The 20344-nt window shown below is 32.0% G+C and overlaps 1 protein-coding gene across 14 annotated transcripts in view; it reads left to right on the top strand.

The window, feature by feature from the left end:
- The window catches only part of LOC145241382 (proto-oncogene vav-like), a 347285-nt gene that overhangs the window by 169271 nt on the left and 157670 nt on the right, over positions 1 to 20344 (top strand). For 9 of the 14 annotated variants that reach the window (XM_080104285.1, XM_080104289.1, XM_080104297.1 and 6 more), the window contains exon 4: positions 6049 to 6123. The exons of the other annotated variants lie outside the window; for them this stretch is intronic. In XM_080104285.1, coding sequence (XP_079960411.1) covers positions 6049 to 6123 — 75 coding nt within the window. The remainder of the gene's footprint in view (positions 1 to 6048; positions 6124 to 20344) is intronic. 14 annotated transcript variants of the gene reach the window in all.

The following is a 20344-nucleotide window of genomic DNA, read 5'->3' as shown; positions in this document are numbered from 1 at the left end:
ATTATTCTACAATTAGTTTTATAAACTGGATAATGTTTCTATTTACATTTGTGAAACAGTTTTTCTTTTATTCGATTTTAGTGTAATAACGACGTGCTACCTGCTTGACAACTTCTGAACCCAACGTTCTGTGCTATGGTCTTCTCTTTCATCTCCTCTTGTCGTCATTGTCCCTTGCATTGGCAGTTGACTAGGAGTGTGCAGTGGCTAACAAGTATAAAAATAAAACAAAACTAAAAAAATACAAACTCTGACACATTTTGCAAATATCAGTTGCACTCTGTGTGTGTGTGTGTGTGTGTGTGTGTGTGTGTGACATTATCAACTCTCTAAGGGTTAAAGTCTATATCTTAATCGTTTGCCAAGGCTGTGTTCATCAGTCGGTTGACCAGTTCATTTCCCCATCTGCTCCGAGCCACAGCTTGTGTTCCACCGTGCCCAACTTGCAACCCTCCTTAACTGTAGCTTTAATCAAACGTCACAAACTTTAGACTGTCTGCAACTGTTCCCAACCATCGTTAATGGCCTCTGTTTTGTCTTGGGAGACAATGGATACCCCTTTTAAGAATGCCTGCACATGTAATCGTGCAGCAAGGGTTGCGCAATCCCAAACCTGAGTTAGCATTGTCTGATTCCAGTGGCAAGGAGAAGTCCAGGACGACTGGAAGCAATGCACATACAGCACCTGGTATTCCCAAATGGTCACCCATTTAGTACTGACCAGGCTCAACACTATTTAACTGGTGTGTCAGCATGATTATGCTGTTATAAACTGTTGCAAAACCTACCACTATACCTAAAACTAACTCTAAAATATATTGACCGATCTTTTGTTCCTGTTTACTGCCACACCTTGATTAACAATCTTTTTTAGTTTCCTTTATGTATGTTGAACAACTTACTATATCTTTATTCTACTGATAAACTTATTTCTTTAATTTTTTTTATACACTTCCTAACATTTTTTTTTTTGGGGGGGGTCAATAATATCATATTAGCGTTTGATATCTAATTTAATTTTTGGTTTTGATGTTACTTTAGTGACGGAGGATACCCCTGATTTTAAATAGAAAATATACCTGTGTAGATGGGTGATCTTTTAAACCAACACATTTTAGGTGTAAACATTATTGCGTACTTATGTGTCATGTCACGTAAATACCTAATGTTTCCACTTGAAATACTTTTGTTTAAAAAATCACCAATTTACACAGACACTGAAAATGTATGTCTTGAATGGGCTTGTAATTCTTGATTTGGGAACCAAGAAATGATTCAAATCGGATGGTGTACAAAAACTAACCCCCCCCCAAAAAAAACCCCAAAAAAAAACCAAAGATAACTCAACAATTCATACTTAACTTAATTATTGTAATGTCTACCAGTCCCGATTAATTGTTTAGAAATGATTTTCTTTATAAAACTAAAACTACTTGATCAATTTACATGATTGTTGGAATATATTTTCATTTTGTCATAAGTATATACATCATACAGAGTTTTCTTTATTTTTTGTTTTCTTTTTAGTATAGGGAAGTTCTGGACAAAACCAGAATTTTTGTTTTTAAAAAACCTATTTGGGATTAATTTGCAAAAATAAATAACTACTGACTCATGTCTATGCATATTACCAAAATATATCTTACACCAAAACAACTGCGTCAGGTGGAGAATAAATAAATATCAAGAACATTTTATAGCTGTATCATACGTAGATAACTTGTTGATTTTCTTCACTTAACCTCACATAGTTTTCAATCCGACACTGTTCACCAGTTTTGTCCAATTTCCATTGTTACTTTGCATGCAGATGATTTGACTTGGCATGTCATTTCATTTTATATGTAGGGAAAGGTTGGCCATAGATATATTTTCCTTTTTCCATAATGTGCATGTAACTCTGTTCTCTGAATATGATGAACCAAAAATGTTTTTTTTTAGAAAAGAACAAATGTTTGTTTATTTTCACAAATAAGGTAGGAGAAAAACTGAAAATCCAAATATTAGGGATTACATATGCTTTTTTTTTTATAGCGAGAGATCTAGAATTGAACAATATAAAATGTTGAATATATATTTTTTGTAGTAGTTATTGCCTGTGTGTGTGTGTGTGTGTATGTATATATATATATATATATATATATATATATATATATATATATATATATATATAGTTTTGTGTGCGATTTTACTAATTAAGATAGTAATTGCATATAAGTAAATAACACCGGTTTCAACTGAGTTTAATAGTGCAGTACTAGAGCTAAATACTTGAATGTTACCACTTCATAAGGGACAGACTCTCTTAATGTTCATTTATCAAAGTATATATTTTTTAATTTATATATATATATATATATATATATATATATATATATTAGTGTAAGATGTTGATGCACTCACTTAATATCTCTTTGTAACCTTGGTGAAAGGCACTGAGGAGACAAACTGAAATGCACATATACATAAAATAAGAAAATAATAATTTCGACTAGTTTCTAAAACATTCGTATGTCAGATCATTGTTGACCAGAATGCCAGGACCACTACGAATAAGTAATGTTGTAAAAACAATTTATTTGCGCTCTTCGATTTTTTATATTTGTGTGTATGCGTATTATTCCATGTTCAAAATATCCAAAAGTAAAAACCATTGAATTTCAACAAGGTTGTTGATCGTGCTCAATGTAAAAAAAAAAAAAAATATTTTATTCAACTTAGGTAAACAGAATTACCATAAGTCGCTACAATAAATTTACTGTTTCAGTCTTAAGACATCATAAGGCGACAAGATAGTCATAATAGAGGTCGATCATTTAAATGAGTGGCCTTGAATAAGACCAGAAGTCTCTTGTCTTTTAAGACTGAAACAATAAATTTATTGTAGTGCCTTAACGTCATTTTGTTTACTTAAATTGAACTATACACACACACACACGATTCTATCTAGAGTTAACTATACAAATCAATTTCAAATAGTTATCAAAAAGTTCAATATTTCAGTTAATAATTTTCTGAGACTTTTCATTTTGAAACTTGATTTAAATACTAAGGATGTGTGTGTGTGTGTGTATATATATATATATATATATATATATATATTGTATCGGTTAACCCTTTGTATTTTTTAAATTTAGTGTATTTATTGTGATAGCTATTTGACTGCTTCAGGCAGCATTACTTTTTAGTTATTTTATGTGCGTATTGCTAATTAATCATTAATAATCAGGAGCTTTAATTTGTGCTTTTACATATTCAAATAATTACATTTTCAAACAGTAGTTTGTATCTTTTTAAAAATTGCTTTATAAAACGTTAAGTTTATTTCTTTTTTGAACTAATTAAGAGGAAATTATATACATTCTCTTTTATCACAAAAAAAATATTTGTCTTTTTCGAAACACGTGTTCATCTCCACATTTTCTTTTTTTTTCTTTTTATTCAAAACAAATGCATTTTTTTTGTACTTTGAACTGCTTTTTAATTAATAGTTTTATTCATTCCTGATAAAATATATCCTACATGTCCGGTATTATTCGTATCCATATGTATACTTATTTGTATTATCTCCTGCCATGGTGTTCTATATAAAAGGACGTCACGTTTTGTGCGGAACAGTTTAGATTGGAGGTCAATCTTCAAAGTTATGAGGTGTGAATTTTGAGACTAATTCCCAACTTATTTTAACGCATTACTTTTTGTTTAACTGTTAAAAAATGGGGCGAAAAATTTATTCGGGTTATATTTAATTTTATGAATTAAGTTTTTATAGAGTTATTAAATTAATTTTAAGTATAGCTTTTGAAACTTCCAAGATTGTTAAATCTTTTTTTTTTTTTTTTGTTAAAATAAACATTAAAGGATATAACATATCTGAATAAAATAAAATAATTAAATCTTAATTCATTAGTTCCATTAAGTAAGTTAAAGTTATTCCAATTATAAAACTAAAAAAAATAAAAAGAAAAGTTCTTTGACTTTTTGAAATGGATAGCAGAAAACAAACATCACTCGTAGGTTTTGAATAGAGCTCCAGTCCCAACACTCCTTCGCACGTTCAGAAAAACTTTAATATAGAACACCATGTCTCATGTGCATACACATTCCATTATTTTGTTTTGATATTCTTATGCTATTGTTCTCAGATAATTTTGTCATAATGGTTCATCAAAATAGATAAAGTCATTTTTTGTGTTTACGCATTCTGATTAAATAAACATGAAAAGTTTGTAGGCTTATTAAGACCATGCGTTATATGCTAAAGTACTATTTCATAGTTATGCTTGCTTGGTTCAGTTTTTAAATGTTGGAATTTGTTTAAGCGTAAATTGAAGACAAGTGTTTACAATTTTTAACCATAATGGTATTACTAATATAATAAAGTAATTTTTAAATTTTATCACATAAAATTCTTTCAGCTTCAATGTAATATTCATGAAGTATATTGAAGTGTACTATGACTAATAATTGGAGATTTATTAAATATGTATATTTTTATGTATTTGAATATTTCTATACTTGATCCATCATCACTAACCAGTGTTTGGATAAATGACCCAGGATCATCTGTCCCGAGATATCCCCCATTCCAATTCTGTCCTGAGGTAGCCCCCCCCCCTTCTGATTCTGTCCTAGACCCCCCCCCCCCCTTCTGCCTTGGATTTCATTTCAGCAAATGATGTAATCTTATTGCTGGTTGGCTGAGTGGTAACTTACATAGATCGGCAAATACTCAGCCATCATACATATCCATTGTCAACCGTACATCGGCAAGGTAGTTGACACATTTCTTCTCTGACTGATCAGACGAATTGACCATGTCCATCAACCTGGTTGATACTCACAGTTGTCTATCTAGCCAGTCCCCTAACTGCCAGTCATGTGATGCTTGATTGCTAGCTGAGTGATATCTTTCTTCATATATATATATATATATATATATATATATATATATAAATTCTAAATACCTCGGTAACAGTTTACTATGCAATACTCAACACTGTCGTATTTAAATAGATGAGTTTTTATAATCAAATATTTAGCCTACATTTTATCAATTTAAATACAATTCAAATACTATAGTAAATAGATACACTAACATAATTAGAATAATGGACCCAATTTTTCATAATTTAATAACTACTTGTTATAAATGTGTATATTGATATTCAATTTATGCATATCTATCGCAATAAGAAATATTTCTGTGTGAAAAAGGTTTTATTCATTCTATGACATTTCAGTCTATTATATACCTTTTTCAGATAGCAAAAAACTCAGTAAAAAAAAAAAAAAAAAAATTTTCTTATGAAAGATACAATTTTAAATGAATCACAAAATTGTGAAAATATCTTCATTTTTTATTTTGGCTTTTGCATATTTGTAAAAGGGATATCATATTCTGAAATGTGTTATAGAATGAAGAAATTCTTACACACACACATAAAATGATTGATTCCTGTCTATAACTTGCTGTCAAATATCTTAATCCCTCTTTTTTCTGTATATGTATATAACTATATCCTCTTCCCCTAAAAAAAAAAAAAATGCATTTTTTTTTTTTTTTAAATAAAATAAAATTGTCTTACCTGGTTTCAAAATAGTTTCTGTTAATTCAAAATTTTTATTTATTAAAAATGCTTCTAGGAGGTTTTTGACAATTCTCTCTCTCTCTCTCACACACACACACAGGATTTAAGAATTTCAATTTGATAAATATGACTAGGTTTTGTAATACTAAAAAAAAATTATTTCACATTAACTCGCTTATACTAACCTACTGTTAACAAATTGGATAGCTATTTAACTTAGTATGACACCTAAAAAATGACTGTCAAAGTTGTTATTGAAACCATTGTGACAAAGGAGAAACAAGTTTGTTTTTAAAACGAATTGTGTAAGATTATCAATCTATCATCCTCTTTTAATATTTCAATTTCAACACTGTTTATCATTCATCATTAGTTAATTTCATTTTTCCACTTTGGTACACCATCATATTTACCTGGATCCCTAATATCACACATGTGTCCCTATTTTCAATTGTAGAGGGTTTTCTCCTCCAGATACTAGGCCCTTGACTACTGAGCATGATTACTACAACACATTGGAGGATCTGGCCACGTAAGTGCAATAGGGAATCTTCTGTGGAGCTGCTGTTGTCTTCATCACGGTCTTGCTCTCAAAGGTCCAAGGGTCAAAAACTTTCCCTGCTTGTCCCCCTTGCTATTATCCCACCTGTAGAAAATCCGCTGCTTGTATGCCTTGGTATCAGTTTGATGGTGTTGTGATGTGTTCAACAGTAGTACTAGTGATTAGTGTTTCTTTTTAGTTAAACGTCTGTGAGATTTTTTGTTCATATTTTTTTTCTTCAAAAGTGAGTTTCACAAATATAACAAAAAAAAATATCTCGTCTGTTCATTTTTTTTTTTCTAGTTACCTGTTTAACTAACACTAATCCGATTTCTTACTAATCAAAGATTGTTTTCAACAGCATCAATGTCCAAAAACTTATTTGCGTTTATTTTTAAAATTAACATTTTATAGTTTTATTTTATAAAAAAATTGTTGCTGTATTGTTTCAAGTTTATAAAATCTGAGTTTGAATATAAAAAAAAAAAATTATCTTTTGAGATTCGTACCTATGTATGATAAGAAAAAGTACCAAGTAGGAACACTTTCACTAATGTGCATGCTTCGTGCTTTTCAGAATTTCACTGAAAGGCTTGAAAAAAAAAAAAAAACTTCTGAAAAGAACGAAACTTGTAAGGCAGTAAAAGTTTTCCTATTTTCTCTTTGTTGTTTTACCAATTATTTGCCTTTCAGATATATTTACTTATATATCTTACTTTCTCATGCATCTACAGAAATTTGAAAGTTTAAAAAAAAAAAAAAACAAAAAACAAAAAAAAAAAAAATTCCACATCATTGTTCTTCAAAAATTAGAAATGTTACATGAAACATTTTGTTGAAATTTCACATTTAAAATATCGTTTCTTTTACTTGAAATATTTAAATTTATGGCCATAAGATAAGCATTGGGTAAGAACGATCCTAGAGGTATGGACTATTTATTAAAAAGGAGGATAGAAAATGATAACGTACTACGAACATTCAATTAGCATATCTTTTTAATGTTTATAGGAAATTATCTTCTATCCTCTTTTTTTAATAAATAGGGTCTCCCGATTCAATAATTTATAATCTGGAAAGCATGATGTATGTATGTATGTGCGCTAAAGGTACTACTCTATTAATATACATAGATTGTTTCATGTGCATTATGTATGTCAAAACAATGATTTAATATATGCAACTATTGTGTGACAAAATGGCTGGTTGTAGAGTATGGTTTAAATAGCTGTGAAAGATTTTGAGTTTATCTGGAACTAATACTTGAGTTAAAGATAAAATATAGAGTGGACAAATTGAAAAAAAAAAAATTAGTCTTGTAAAAAAAAAAAAAAAAAAAAAAAAAACCTTTGATACTTGTGATTGAACCGAATGGGGAAAAGATAAAATATCAGCACCTCAAGAGTGATTTAAAAGATTACGTGGTCTCTGAAAAAAATAAACATGATACCGGTTGTAATAGGAGCAACTGGCCTAATGAAAAAGAAAAATTCTTAAATACTTGGAAACAGTCCCTGGAAGAGAAAGCTGTAGCAAAATACAGGTGACAACAATAAAGGAACAGCATCTAAGAGCCCTTGGATATGAATTTGAATCGTAATGAAATTTTGTAATCATCAGTAATCTTCTGTGCAGTTTAAAATCAAACCATTTATTTAACTCTTAAAAAAAAAAGAAAAAAAAAAAAAAGATAAACATTGGTCAAGAAGGATTCTAGAGTATGGAAATGACTGTGGGCTCAGCTTGCCAGGTATGAATTTTCAGTGACTATTGCATCACTGCTTCAATTCAATTAAAAAGTTATTTTTAAGGGGGAAAAGCAAATTTTTTAAGTAATGGCAAATTAGCTTTATGGTAGTAAGTTATTTACTGTCTGAGAGAATGTTGACCAATCTCTCGTGTCATGTTTTGCATTAGCCTAAAACCTGCTGGTCCACTTGATATATTCACATGAAAGGTTTCAAAAAAGAAACAAAGAGAGGCTTCACAGTTTAACTAAATAAGTTTTTATTCCTTTTAATAGACAGTGGGAATTAGTCAAGTTTAACTTTGGGTCAAAAGCCAAAAAAAGAATAAATTTATTTTCTAAATTATTTTTTTTTCTATAACAGTAATTCTTGTACTAAAGAATAGTTTAAAAAAATTATTTTTCTGCTATTAAATAATAGTTTTTATAGTTTTGTAATATGCCAACCCTTTTTGGGTTATTTAATGCTGAAAAAGATACATATAGGAAATGTTTGTACATCCCGTTTGAATGTGAATGCTGATCATTTTCTTTCTGGATGGGAAGGCTGTGCGTATATGTATGTGTATATATATATGTATATATATATATATATATATATATATATGTGTGTGTGTATATATACTTTTGAAATAAAATTTTCCAATTTTGTATTCAAATATAAATATTAATAACATAAAGGTCATGTAAATAGCTCGATAGTGCAACAATAGAGCTATAAATACTTTTATAATATACTGTTTCACTGGGAGCAGATAATTTTATGCTCATCTAAAAAAAAAAAAAAGATCAAATTTCATTTACTATACAAACGTACAATTGTTTAAGCCCTTTACTGATATTTTTATATGTATAGTTCTCTGCATATATGTTGTTTATTAATCTTATATCAGTGAGGCATAAAAATGAGTCTGTTTTCAGTGAAGAGGTATATTATAAAAGTATATATGTGTGTGTTTGTTTCTAGAACGTGGACAACTGACTCTACTCCTCTCTTGTTCTTTCTTTGAAAAAGGTGTCTCGCATCAAAAGCCTCGGAAAACAAGAAATTATTTTATTCATTTAATAAAAAAAATTATATAACATTATTAGGTGGTAGGAAAATTTCAAATTATCACAAAACATTGGTTGCTATTTACTCATTAACTATGGAATAGTATTCATGTTTCCAAAGGTGTTAAAGTGTAAGTGAATTCAATGAACTTAGTTTTGCTGATTCCAGAGTCTTTGTTGCTATCCAATATACCACTTATTTCTCATTTTACTTCTTTACCATGCCTCACATTGGAAATAGATGCTGTTCATTCAAAGGAGGAAAAAAAGCTATTTACTTTGCAAGGGTATCGTTTGCTGCAAGTTTGGTTTTTAATGTGGCTAAAATTTATTTGGAACAAAAATAAAAATATTGCCTCAGTCTAGAAAGATTTCTCCATCACTAACTCAACAGACTTTACACTACATTTGCTTTAAGGTAAATAAATGGTTTAAAATAAGTTAAAAGACAGAAATGAGTAACTTATCTTGACTTTGGCAGCATTTATTTGTTGCATATTTATTTTTTTCACCATGTTCTTGTTTTGTTGACTATTATAAAAAAAAAATCCATAAAATCCTTCCTTAAACGTTGAAAAAAAAAAGAAAAAAAGAAAACAGCTATTCTTTTGCCAATGTCGACTCTTTATAGATGAAATGCATTTTGTAGATTAATTACATCTGTGCTTCCCAAACATTTCCCAGTGTTTTAACTTCACCATATATTTGTATGATTTAGGAGTTGATGAAATCAAAAATTTATTTAAGGTATATATGCAGCAATACTACAAATAACTACAGCAACGTTTTATTGAAACATTAGAGGTTGGCGCCCGGCCTTGCTCACTCATAAAATATGCTTAAATATATTTTAATTAATGCAGATTTTGTATTTGTTATTACAGAGCCAGTTCTGTTGAATATTATATATATGATACTGATTTCAAAAGTTAAAAAGGAGAAAAAAAAGAAAGAACTTGAATGCCATCAGCTAGAATCAAAACCAAAACATTTAGCATTTCAGCTGCATTGCTACCCTCGACTTCTCAGAAATATAAGAACATTATAAAATTAAACCACTTTAGCTATGATTAGTTTTATGCACTCGCACCTAATGCAAATATGTCGGCAAGTTGAAATGAACATTTTGCATTTTAACTTGTCGACTTCTGTACACATTATTCATCCATCCAAACAAAGATTTTAGTCGTTACAAACCATTGGTATATGATTACTATTTTCTGTTAATTTCAGTGTTATGTGATCAATAGTTTAAGAGTTTATCGGTTAAATATTTAATATTAAAGTGAAAGATAAGGAAGAAAATTTTTTATATAACTTTATATTAGCAGAACAGTAAGGAAAAGTTAAGGAGGAAAAATAAGAAAAAAAAAATCTTTTTTGGCCATGGCATTTCAACACTAAATGCTTCTTATCGGGAGAGAAGGGCCAAAATTATGCAAATTAAGAAAAAACTGGTTTAATGACATTTAGATATGAAATGAAAATGAAGGAATAGGATAAAATGGTAAAGAATAATTAAAAGTAGGTACACCATGTAAGGATAAATAGGAAGGGTAGTATATATGTAGGTAATATTTATTTTTAAAAAAAAATTATCGGTCACTGAAGTAATGGGGGGCCATCAATAAAAGAAGGAAGGAAAAAATGGGAAAGATAGAAAAGAAAGTGGAGAAAAAAAGAGAGGAGACAGAATTAGCAAACAGAGGATACGGAAAAAAACATGGACATACATATATACATCTACTGTTTTATTTATATAGAAAAACAAAATTATGGTTTTATATACATCCTTATGACATTCTCAATGCATGCAGTGAATGTAACATTTCAGTAATAAACATTAAACAAACCGTTTGTACATAGTTTTTTTCACTTCAATGTGTACATGTACACTTGTGAGGTTTTGTCAATGGTTGATCAAGGAACAAATTGACCAATAAAATTTGTTTTCACAACGGCTTCATTCTTTTTATTGTCACTTTTCCATGTGTGGGTCATGATCCTCTCGTGGTTGTGATTTTCTGTTTAACTCAAGATAAATCAACTCGTGCATGGAACACAATGGAAACTTGTTGCCATTCAAAGGTTTTATTTAGAGAATGATTGTTCACGGGAGGAAAGACCCATCTAATTTCGATTATGTTTTAGCTTGTTTTTTTTTCTACTTGGGAGATCGAGTCGCAAATGGCATCGGAATGACATTCGTTCAGTTTCTATGTACATTTCAGAACGCATCTCTTTTGCTTCCCAAGCCTAACTACCCTGAAATTCTGTGCTGTCCTTCGAACAGATGGTGTCATTTCTCTGCAATATCATTAGACACCTGCATTTCTAGTGCATTTTGTCTAAGGAACTAACCTTTGAATCCTGACCCTGATAACTGCACTGGGTTTATTTCTATTTGTCGCAAGGTTATCCTGACCTGTACTGATATAACCCTTGCCAAAATCCATACTAGTTAACATAATCTCTACCTACTGCTGTAATTCCCAATATATAACTTATACTTCTGCTGCCATTCACCTGATGAGTTGAGCCGGCTCCAGCCAAATTTACCACATCTTGCATCAGTATGAGACCCATCCATCTTTACTGAAACAGTACCACAGGGCTCCTTCTCAGCTGACTGTATCATGACAGTTTCCATGTCTAATGTAAACCAGTTCTTGTTGAGCCATCTTAATCATATTTACAAGTTTTCTAGATCTCTAACAACATGCCCTGAACTGTGCTCATCCTCAGTTCTGTCTTCGCGAGGATCTTCAAATCACTTGGTCTCAATAAAGATAAAAGCAAAGTACAACAAAATCCCAAATATTCCTCTTTAGCGAACAATTTATCTGTACTTGATGACTGACTGGGACAGTATTGCAACTGCCTCTATACTCTATGTTCATAAAGGATACATCCACTATAGTGTCTGACTTAACTAACTGGATAACTACATGCCCTCCAAAATATTTGTACTAAAATCGAATGACCAGCCATGGTACACCTCTGAGTGTGCTGCTGCAATTGCTCATAGAAACCACTACCTCAACTACTTTAAATGTAATAGATGTTCTGCAGCCAATTCGCCTTTAGGACTGCCAGCAATTAATGCAAAACAATTATAGAAAATGTGACAGTCATATGCTCAATCCATCAAGTCCAAAGTAGAGCAGAGACTCGCATGAGTTTTGCTATATAATGAACAAGATCCTGAATAGATGTGCTTCCTCAATCCCAATCATCAGCAGTGGGCCTGAGGTGATCTTGTCAGCATCTGGCAAAGCCAAGAAATTTGTAGCAGACTCAACCCATGTGATTAGGGCCACCCTAAATGACCGTAAATCATTTGAGCAACATCCACATATCTTTTCATGATGTTGCCACACTCATCAAAACCTTGATGCTAACAAAGCAACTGGTTCTGACGATGTTCCAGCCATTGTGCTAAAAAAGCTACATACATTCTTGCAAAACTGTTCAATCGATGCCTAAAGGAGAAATGCTTCTCAACATCTTGGAAAACCTTGTTAGTTTGTCCAGTATTTAAAAACACTGGAGACCTGTCTTTAGCATCTCAATACTGACCAATTAGTCTTCTGTGCATCATGAGTAAATTGCTTGAATTCGTACTAAACAGATATTGTTAACCACCTCAGTGACAAGCAATATGGTTTCCATCCTGAGAAATCTACAGCTGATGTACTGACTGTAATTTCACACAGGATCTCTGGATCGATAGAGGATTCCTCTCCAAAGCAATAGTTCTTGACAAATCAAATGTATTTGACAAAGTTTGGCATAAAAGTTTATTTCACAAGATCTCCAGCTATGGAATGTCTGGAAATATCTTCTCAACCATCGAATCCTTCATCTCCGACAGGTTTATACAAGTAATCATCGATGGACAGAAGTCTAAAGCTCAAAATCTTAATGCTGGTGTTCTCCAAGGATCTATCGTAGGCCCAACTCTCTATGTTTATCAGTGGTCTTCCAGATCACATTCTAAAGTCATTTGTCAACATATATGCAAACAATACCACTATCTATGATAACACTTCAAAAGCCAGCAATTGCCAAGATCTCTGAGTCTCTTTCCTCCAACCTTGAGCATGCTGTGCAGTGAGTATTAAAGTAGTTGGTAGATTTCAATGCATTCAAAACGAAGCTACTACCTTTGGATCACAAATCCTCTAACCCTCCCCCCCCCACACACACACATATGACCACACTTGATGTGAATGGTTCTCATCTCAATAAGTTTTTAGAACTGACCTTCGTCTCTGACCTGAAATAGAAGACCTGCATAAACTCTGTTGCCAAGGTTAGCAGAGAATAATGATTCTCTTCTATCGCTCCAGAAGGTATCTCATTTCCGATGCAATCTTCTACGTGTATAAAAGCCAAATATGCCCTAAAATGGAGTACTGTTGCCACATTTGAGTAGTTGCCCGAAGTACCTTATTCTGACTTAATTGTTCAAAACCAGCTTCAAAACCTGGTGAGCAATGCCCCTTTTCTCCTCTCTGCAATCTCTTTCTCACAGAAGAGACATTGCAACCCTGTCTCTGCTTTACCATTATTTTCATAGAAAGTGCTTGCCTGAGCTTCATTCAATGGCCCCCTACACTGCTAAACTTTCACAAAAAGCACTTGCCAAGCTATGACTGCTGTCAACAAGTTCCCCTACTCTCTATTAGTGTCCAAATCTAAATGCAAATTCCATGAACAAAGCTTCTTTCCTAGAATTCTCCACTTGTGGAACTTTGTTCCATTGACCTGCTTCCAAGCTGACTACAGTATTTCCATCTTCAAGTCCACTGTGAATAAGTTCTTACTATCCTATTCTTTTAAATAGTCCAATTCCCACCAAAATCTATCACTGAGCTGTTGTTGCACCAAACACCTTACACTCATTAACCTTAAGTGGCCTCCAGGCCTTGATAAGTGGTGACTCCTCTGTAAAAAAAAAAAAAATCCTACACAAGTTCCATCATTATCAATCACCACAATGTTGTTTTATCAGCCATCTTACTATCATTAACCCATATCCTTAAGTGGTCTTTGGGCCTTGATAAGTGGTGACCCCATTAAATAAAAAAAATATTAAATCGGAATTGAACAGATGGTACATTTCACATTTAAAAAGAAGTGTTTTTATATAGAAATCCGTAGGGAGAAAAGAGAAAAGAAAAACTTACTGTTTCCATTGCAACATGTTTTACCTGTCTGGTGGGAATGCCTACTGTATATTGTGTGGAAATGATGTGGCTTTTTCGGCATTTCTTAATCATTGATGATATATGAATTAGCAGGTTTAGTGTTGAGAGCTGTGGGAAAACCAACATCTTTTCTCTTAGGGTTTCAGCTTTCACTTTTTGATTAAGTAAAATGCTTTATTGTGCCATTCTTATCCTTGAGAAGATTAAAAAAAAAAAACCCCCAAAAAACAAAAAAAACAAAAAAACAAACAAACCATAACACATTAAGAGAGATCTGTATTTTATTCATTTCAATTAGTTTTAGTGTCACTTTGCGTCGGTATATAGCTTTGTGCATGTGTACACTCATTCACATGCATTATTAACTTTAAACTCCTACACCGTAATGTGGTTCACATGAATGATAGAAAAATGAAAGTTTTGGAATTTTGAGATAACGATTAATTATTTGTATTTGACCATTTGGACCACTGTTCTCGTTTTGGATGTTATTCCCACAATATTTTTTTCAATGTAACCTCCAACCTTCTTCAGGCACGTCTCGCCAAACACTCGAATCTGTATTGAATTTAGAACTGAATCCATTATTTAATCCATTGGGGGTAGATTGCTCTTGTTTCATTAGCCAGGACAGAGTAGAAGTCTGAAGTCATTCAATCCTCAGTACAAACAATATAATAATATAATTTTAAATTACTTAAGCCTTCTACCTGATCATGGTTGATGGAATAAGAGCAATCTACCCTTGTGAATTAAATAAAGGATTCAGTTTAAAATTTCATACAGAATTCAGTATAAAGATTCTTGAGTTTGACAAGACCCCTAAAGAAGGTCAGAGGTTATATCGACCAAAACTTGAGAATAACATTCAAACTGTAGTTTAGATAATACAAGTCAAAAAAGTTAGACATGACTGCTGTTTTTTAAGTTTTATCTTGCGTAGGTCATATTTTAAATGGAGACTTTTTGGAAAATATAACGAAGATATTTGGTGTTTCCTACTTAGAAATTTCCTTATATTATTTTAAAAAGTGCCTAGAAAATCGCTTTCACTTATGATATTAAGCAAGGTATAAATCCATTTCTCCTCCTCTGGATGATATGACTCTTGGTAGAGTAACTTAAAACTCCTTTTAGACTAAGCCATTTTTAATTTGTGTTTCAATCCAAAGTGGGCCCCCTCCCCCACCCCACCCACCCGGCTGGATTTTCCTCACATTGATGTTTATTTCAATATTGCTCGGATATTTTCTGTTCATTTGACTTGAGAAATGCCGAAAAAGTGCAGCTGAGGATTGTGCAATCTTCACTATAAACACTTCATTGCACAGGAGCCTATTTTAGAGAATATCTATGATGAGACTGAAGGAGACCCAAACCGTTTTTTGCTCCCTGTGATCAAAAAGGATGATCCAGTGATCAACAAAAATCTACATCTACCAATCCTTAGTATTTACCTTTCAGCCGCAAGAAGGTGTGATACAAGGTCGGGATTAAAAAGCCAGTGCACAAAAGAAAAGGCACTGTGACCTGTAAAAAATTTCCTGAATAGTTCCATCATGACCCGATGATTACCTTCGTGATCATGCCATGATAAAACAATGCAACATGAGTACTTGATGTAATTCAGTTAAGCTGTGTGTGTGTGGTATCACCATGCAGCATAGAAAAAGAAACCCATCAACATTGTATATCACTATCTGTCTAGTTGTGTTGGTTCCCAGCCATCTTCTTTTTGCCCTGATCTTGCTCGGGTTTCGACCAATCTGTCTCAGATGGGAGGGATCCTCCTAGCTGGCAACTGTTTTCAACTGTTGAAAACTCAAGATTGTCTGTAAACTCTAAATATATTGACCTCTATTGTCTGATCTTTTGTTCCACCATTACTGCCACCCCTTGATTAACAATACTATTTTAGCTGTTTTGTGTTCCTTGGTTACCAACTTCCCACTCCATTTTCTTTCTGCCAAACATACTTCCTATACCTTTATTCTGCTTTATTCTGATAAACTTCTTTTTTTTTTCTTTTTTTTTTTTTTAATAGTTTTTTTTACTCTTTTTTTTTTTTTTTTTTTTTTTTTTTTTTTTAAAAACTTCCTAACACTTTTGAGGGGGAACGTTGATAGTATCACACCATCATTCCTGGCAGGAGTGCCTCTGGTGATTAATAATAAACAAATCTCTTCTCGAAAAGCCTCAGAGAGCATATAATTAAACCTCAGTTCAACTGAAGCAAGGCTACTATCTTGAAATTGATTATCGAGGATGTATCATCTACAAATTTTTTATCAGGTTAATCTAACTCAAACATATGCAAAATTAAAGTAGTTAAATATTTGATTTTTCAAGAGTAGTTGGTTTTTTTTTTTGTGTGTGTGTGTGTGTGTGTGTGTGTGTGTGTGTTTTCTAACATTAACGGGTGTTTACAAACTTTTTAAATTTGGTCATTTAATCAAGTTAGAAACACGCTTGTTCACCAGAGGAGAAAATCATCATCAGAAGATAACTTCATTTGTTTGATTAAATAAATGAATTTTGCCATCAACTTGTACAACTTAATACCAACCCATCAACTGAAGATGTCTCTCCAGAATCATAGGTAGACTTTTAAATCGCATCGGATCCTTACATTTATGGTCTTTCCCAGTGGAATCGAAAGTGGATCACAGAATCACCAGGCTTAATATGCCATAAAACAAGCATCTGAAGTTCTGCTCGGGTGTTAACATAATATAAATCTGATATCTTATCAGTTATTTAGAATTTATTTATCTATATAATAAAGTAAAGCCGGCTTATTTCTTGATTATTTTTTTATCAATAGCTTTGGTTTTTGACAAATAAATATTTGATTTTGACAAATCATTTACTTTTGTTAAACGTTAGTTCTTGTTAAAAACAATAAAATGTAATTCGACTTATTTATTGTATTTTTTACAAATATACTTTATTCTGATCAGAGTATTTCTCACAAGAAGCCATCTTTGTTATCAGAAGCAAATGTAAATTAAAATGGTTACCATTTTTGCTCTCAGCAACAAATTAAACTAGTAATAGTAAATGCTAGTAATAAGACATTCTTGCATTTATTACAAACAAATAATAGTTAAATCATCATATTTGGTTTAGCATCTATTTTACATACTGAGATATGTTGGACAGCTCTTACGTTCGTTTGGAAATCAATCTCTATCTCTGGCGAGATCATTATTTAAATTACATATAGTAAAAAGTGACAGAATTTCTTTGGAAGTCATTTCCTTAATTGAAACAAGATTTTTATAGATGGATGTTCAGTATGGTGATGGGGGCCAGTGCTTTTATGGAATCACCATCTCTATGTAATTACCTACTAGGGTTAAAGAGTACTTCACCTGTCTTTTAATAATATTATTTTTTAATTAGTCCCCTGACAAATGATGGAATTGGACATAGTAATTCACTCTCGTTCGTTTGTTAGTACGTTTCTCAATAACTACACCTTGGATTAAAAAAAAAAAAAGAAAAAAAAAAGAAATTGCACAAACATTAGTCATGATGAAAATAAATTTTTGTCAAGAATGGAGTTATTCACTTGTGAAGGGGGACCCCGCATGCTCGGCTTGTTTAATATAAAAAAAATAGGTGAAAAGTATATATATATCTTTGGGCACTTTGAAATTTGTTATGTTTTTCATAACCAGTGCCTTAAAAAATGACATATCGTGATAGCACCTCATCTCCCACCTTGCTTGACAACATCACCAACTCATAACCTAGTTTCCATGGTTTAATCTTTTTTCTTCTGTCTGTATCAGCATTTATCACATTAGCAGCTACCGAAGGGTGGAGCACATGGGTTTACAAATATAAAGAAATATAACAAAATAGAAACTCCAACACATTCTGTAAATATCAGTGGCACTCTGTGTGACACCATCGACCTTCTACACGCTAAGGTTCACCTCTTGATGTCCTAAAGCTCTCTCAACCTGGTCCAAGTCACAACTTGCCTTCAACTGAGTCTAACTCTGAACTGTCTGCAACCATTGCAAACCCAAGACTGTCTGCAACTATTCTTGTCACAAAACTCACCTTTATTCCTCAAAATGCTCTTAAACTAATTCTAAATATATCAGCATTTATATCCGATCTTTTATCTAACACACCTTAATTAACAATACCACTTCAGCTGCTCTTTGTGTATGTTGGTGAACAACTTCTTCGCCATTGTTCTGCTGATAAACTGATTTCTTATTTTTTGTTATATTTTTCCCTTTTTTAAAAAAATACTTCCTAACATTTAGGGGAACACCTCGATGCTTTTTGATGGTTAAACAAAAAGCTATTGTTTTTACAACTGCTGTATGGTATACCTTCATTATTGCTTCATTCATCACCTCTCCTATACTTAGTCTATTGCAATTTACTGCATAAGAATTGAAACAACAAAAAAATGTGTGCTTAAATAAATGACAATGTGAAACAAATACATTAACTCCTTGATTTGTGTGAGAACTAACAGCTGAATGATTTGTATTTAAAGGAGAAAGTATTTTCAGTGCACATATTCAGCTATGAAAACTCATTGGCACTTATAGGGGCTAAAAAAAAACAACAAAACTGACTAAAAACTACTATTAACCATATGTGGGCTGGTTCATCTACCACAGCCCCCTCTTTCTCTTAGAGCCCGAAAAGGAGTCTTAAATCTAATAGGTCCCACACTATTGGCCAAACTCCAACCCCAATTCTATTGCTGCAATGTTACATCTCTGTACCTGTTTTACAAGTACTTTAATGGAATGTGCTTTAATGAACGAATTTGTGCCCCCTTGGCGTACATACTCCTGATGAACCCAAGAAGTAGCAAAATCCCACCACTTCATTGAGGACCATAGATGTTGGAAAGTCTTCTATTCTCATAGAATTCTCTTTCTGTATTATCATGCAGAAGTTTAAATGTAATGTGAACAAACATCTAGCTAATCAACTTCCCACAATCACTTTTCTATATTAGTTTAATGTAAAATGAACACCCACTTTATGGCCACCTCGACTAAAAAGTGGGTGTTTATTTTACGTTAAATTTATATAGAAAAGTGATCCCCCACTTTTTAAAACAATAATTTATTAATATCATTGAAATTACTCGTTTCCTGGGATTTTAACTTTGCGTTTTCAGCACTCTCCAAAACCTATAATAGTGGTAATTTTAAAGGATTTTTGTAGCTGGACAGATACTGCACCTTTACGAATATTTCAATCATAGTCACTTGTTTTCCTAGTTTTGCATATGAATTACAAAATATCTGATATTTTCCCCCAAACTTATGGCTTTGGTGGAGGTGAGACTAAAACTTGCTGCTATCGTTTCAAATGATCTGAAATAGCAGCAAGGGGAGACTTGATTCCAAATATTTCTCATATGTTATATCTCCCTTCTTTGGTTTTCATACATAAAGTAAATTTCACAGTGTATAAAGATTATTTGATTCTGGAGATATTCATAACATACCCTATTTCCAAAAGAGGGGATATATAACATGAGAAATATTTGAAATCAAATCTCCCCTTGCTGTTATTTCAGATCATTTGAAACCATGGCAGCAAGTTTTAGTCTCCCCTTCATAAAGACCAGAGGTTTTGGGGAAATATATATAAAATCCTAATAATTCTTATGTCTCTGCTCCATCAGAATACCCCATTATTATATCAAAATTTGTTTGGTCTTTTTTAATTTGTCATGATACATACAACATGGATTTTCTACAATGTTTTATTTTGATTCGATCATTTTCAGGAATATTTCTATTCTAATTTATTGTTTATAGTAAATTCTTTAATAGGTCCATTTCTAAAGTTATCTCTGATCATTCAGCATAGTGAACGGTTTTATCTTTACTGTATATTTTATTCTGTTATCTAATTTGTATTGTTTTTGGCTTATGGTTGATTCATTTTAATGTGATTGTTGATTAATTTGTCATGCATTTTCATATTGATTTTCTAAATTTATTGGCTTTACAATTATGTAATTTAAATTGGTACTGATTTAGAACCTGACCAAAGGTCATGTCAGCCTTTTCTAGCAGTTTACAGTAAAGTTGTTGGAAAAAATGCTGACATGAAAACTGCCAGACGATAAATTCAGAACATTGGAAACAAAACTTTTGCACAAAAAGATAGGACTTAATATAAGTTTAATTTTATGAAAGGA

This window comes from Euprymna scolopes, chromosome 20 (genome assembly GCF_053919585.1).
Source record: "Euprymna scolopes isolate OS-2025 chromosome 20, ASM5391958v1, whole genome shotgun sequence".
NCBI classification, from domain to species: Eukaryota; Metazoa; Mollusca; class Cephalopoda; order Sepiida; family Sepiolidae; genus Euprymna; species Euprymna scolopes.
The sequence above is the reverse complement of the archived record's forward strand: the minus strand, read 5'-3'. Positions and strand labels throughout refer to the sequence as shown.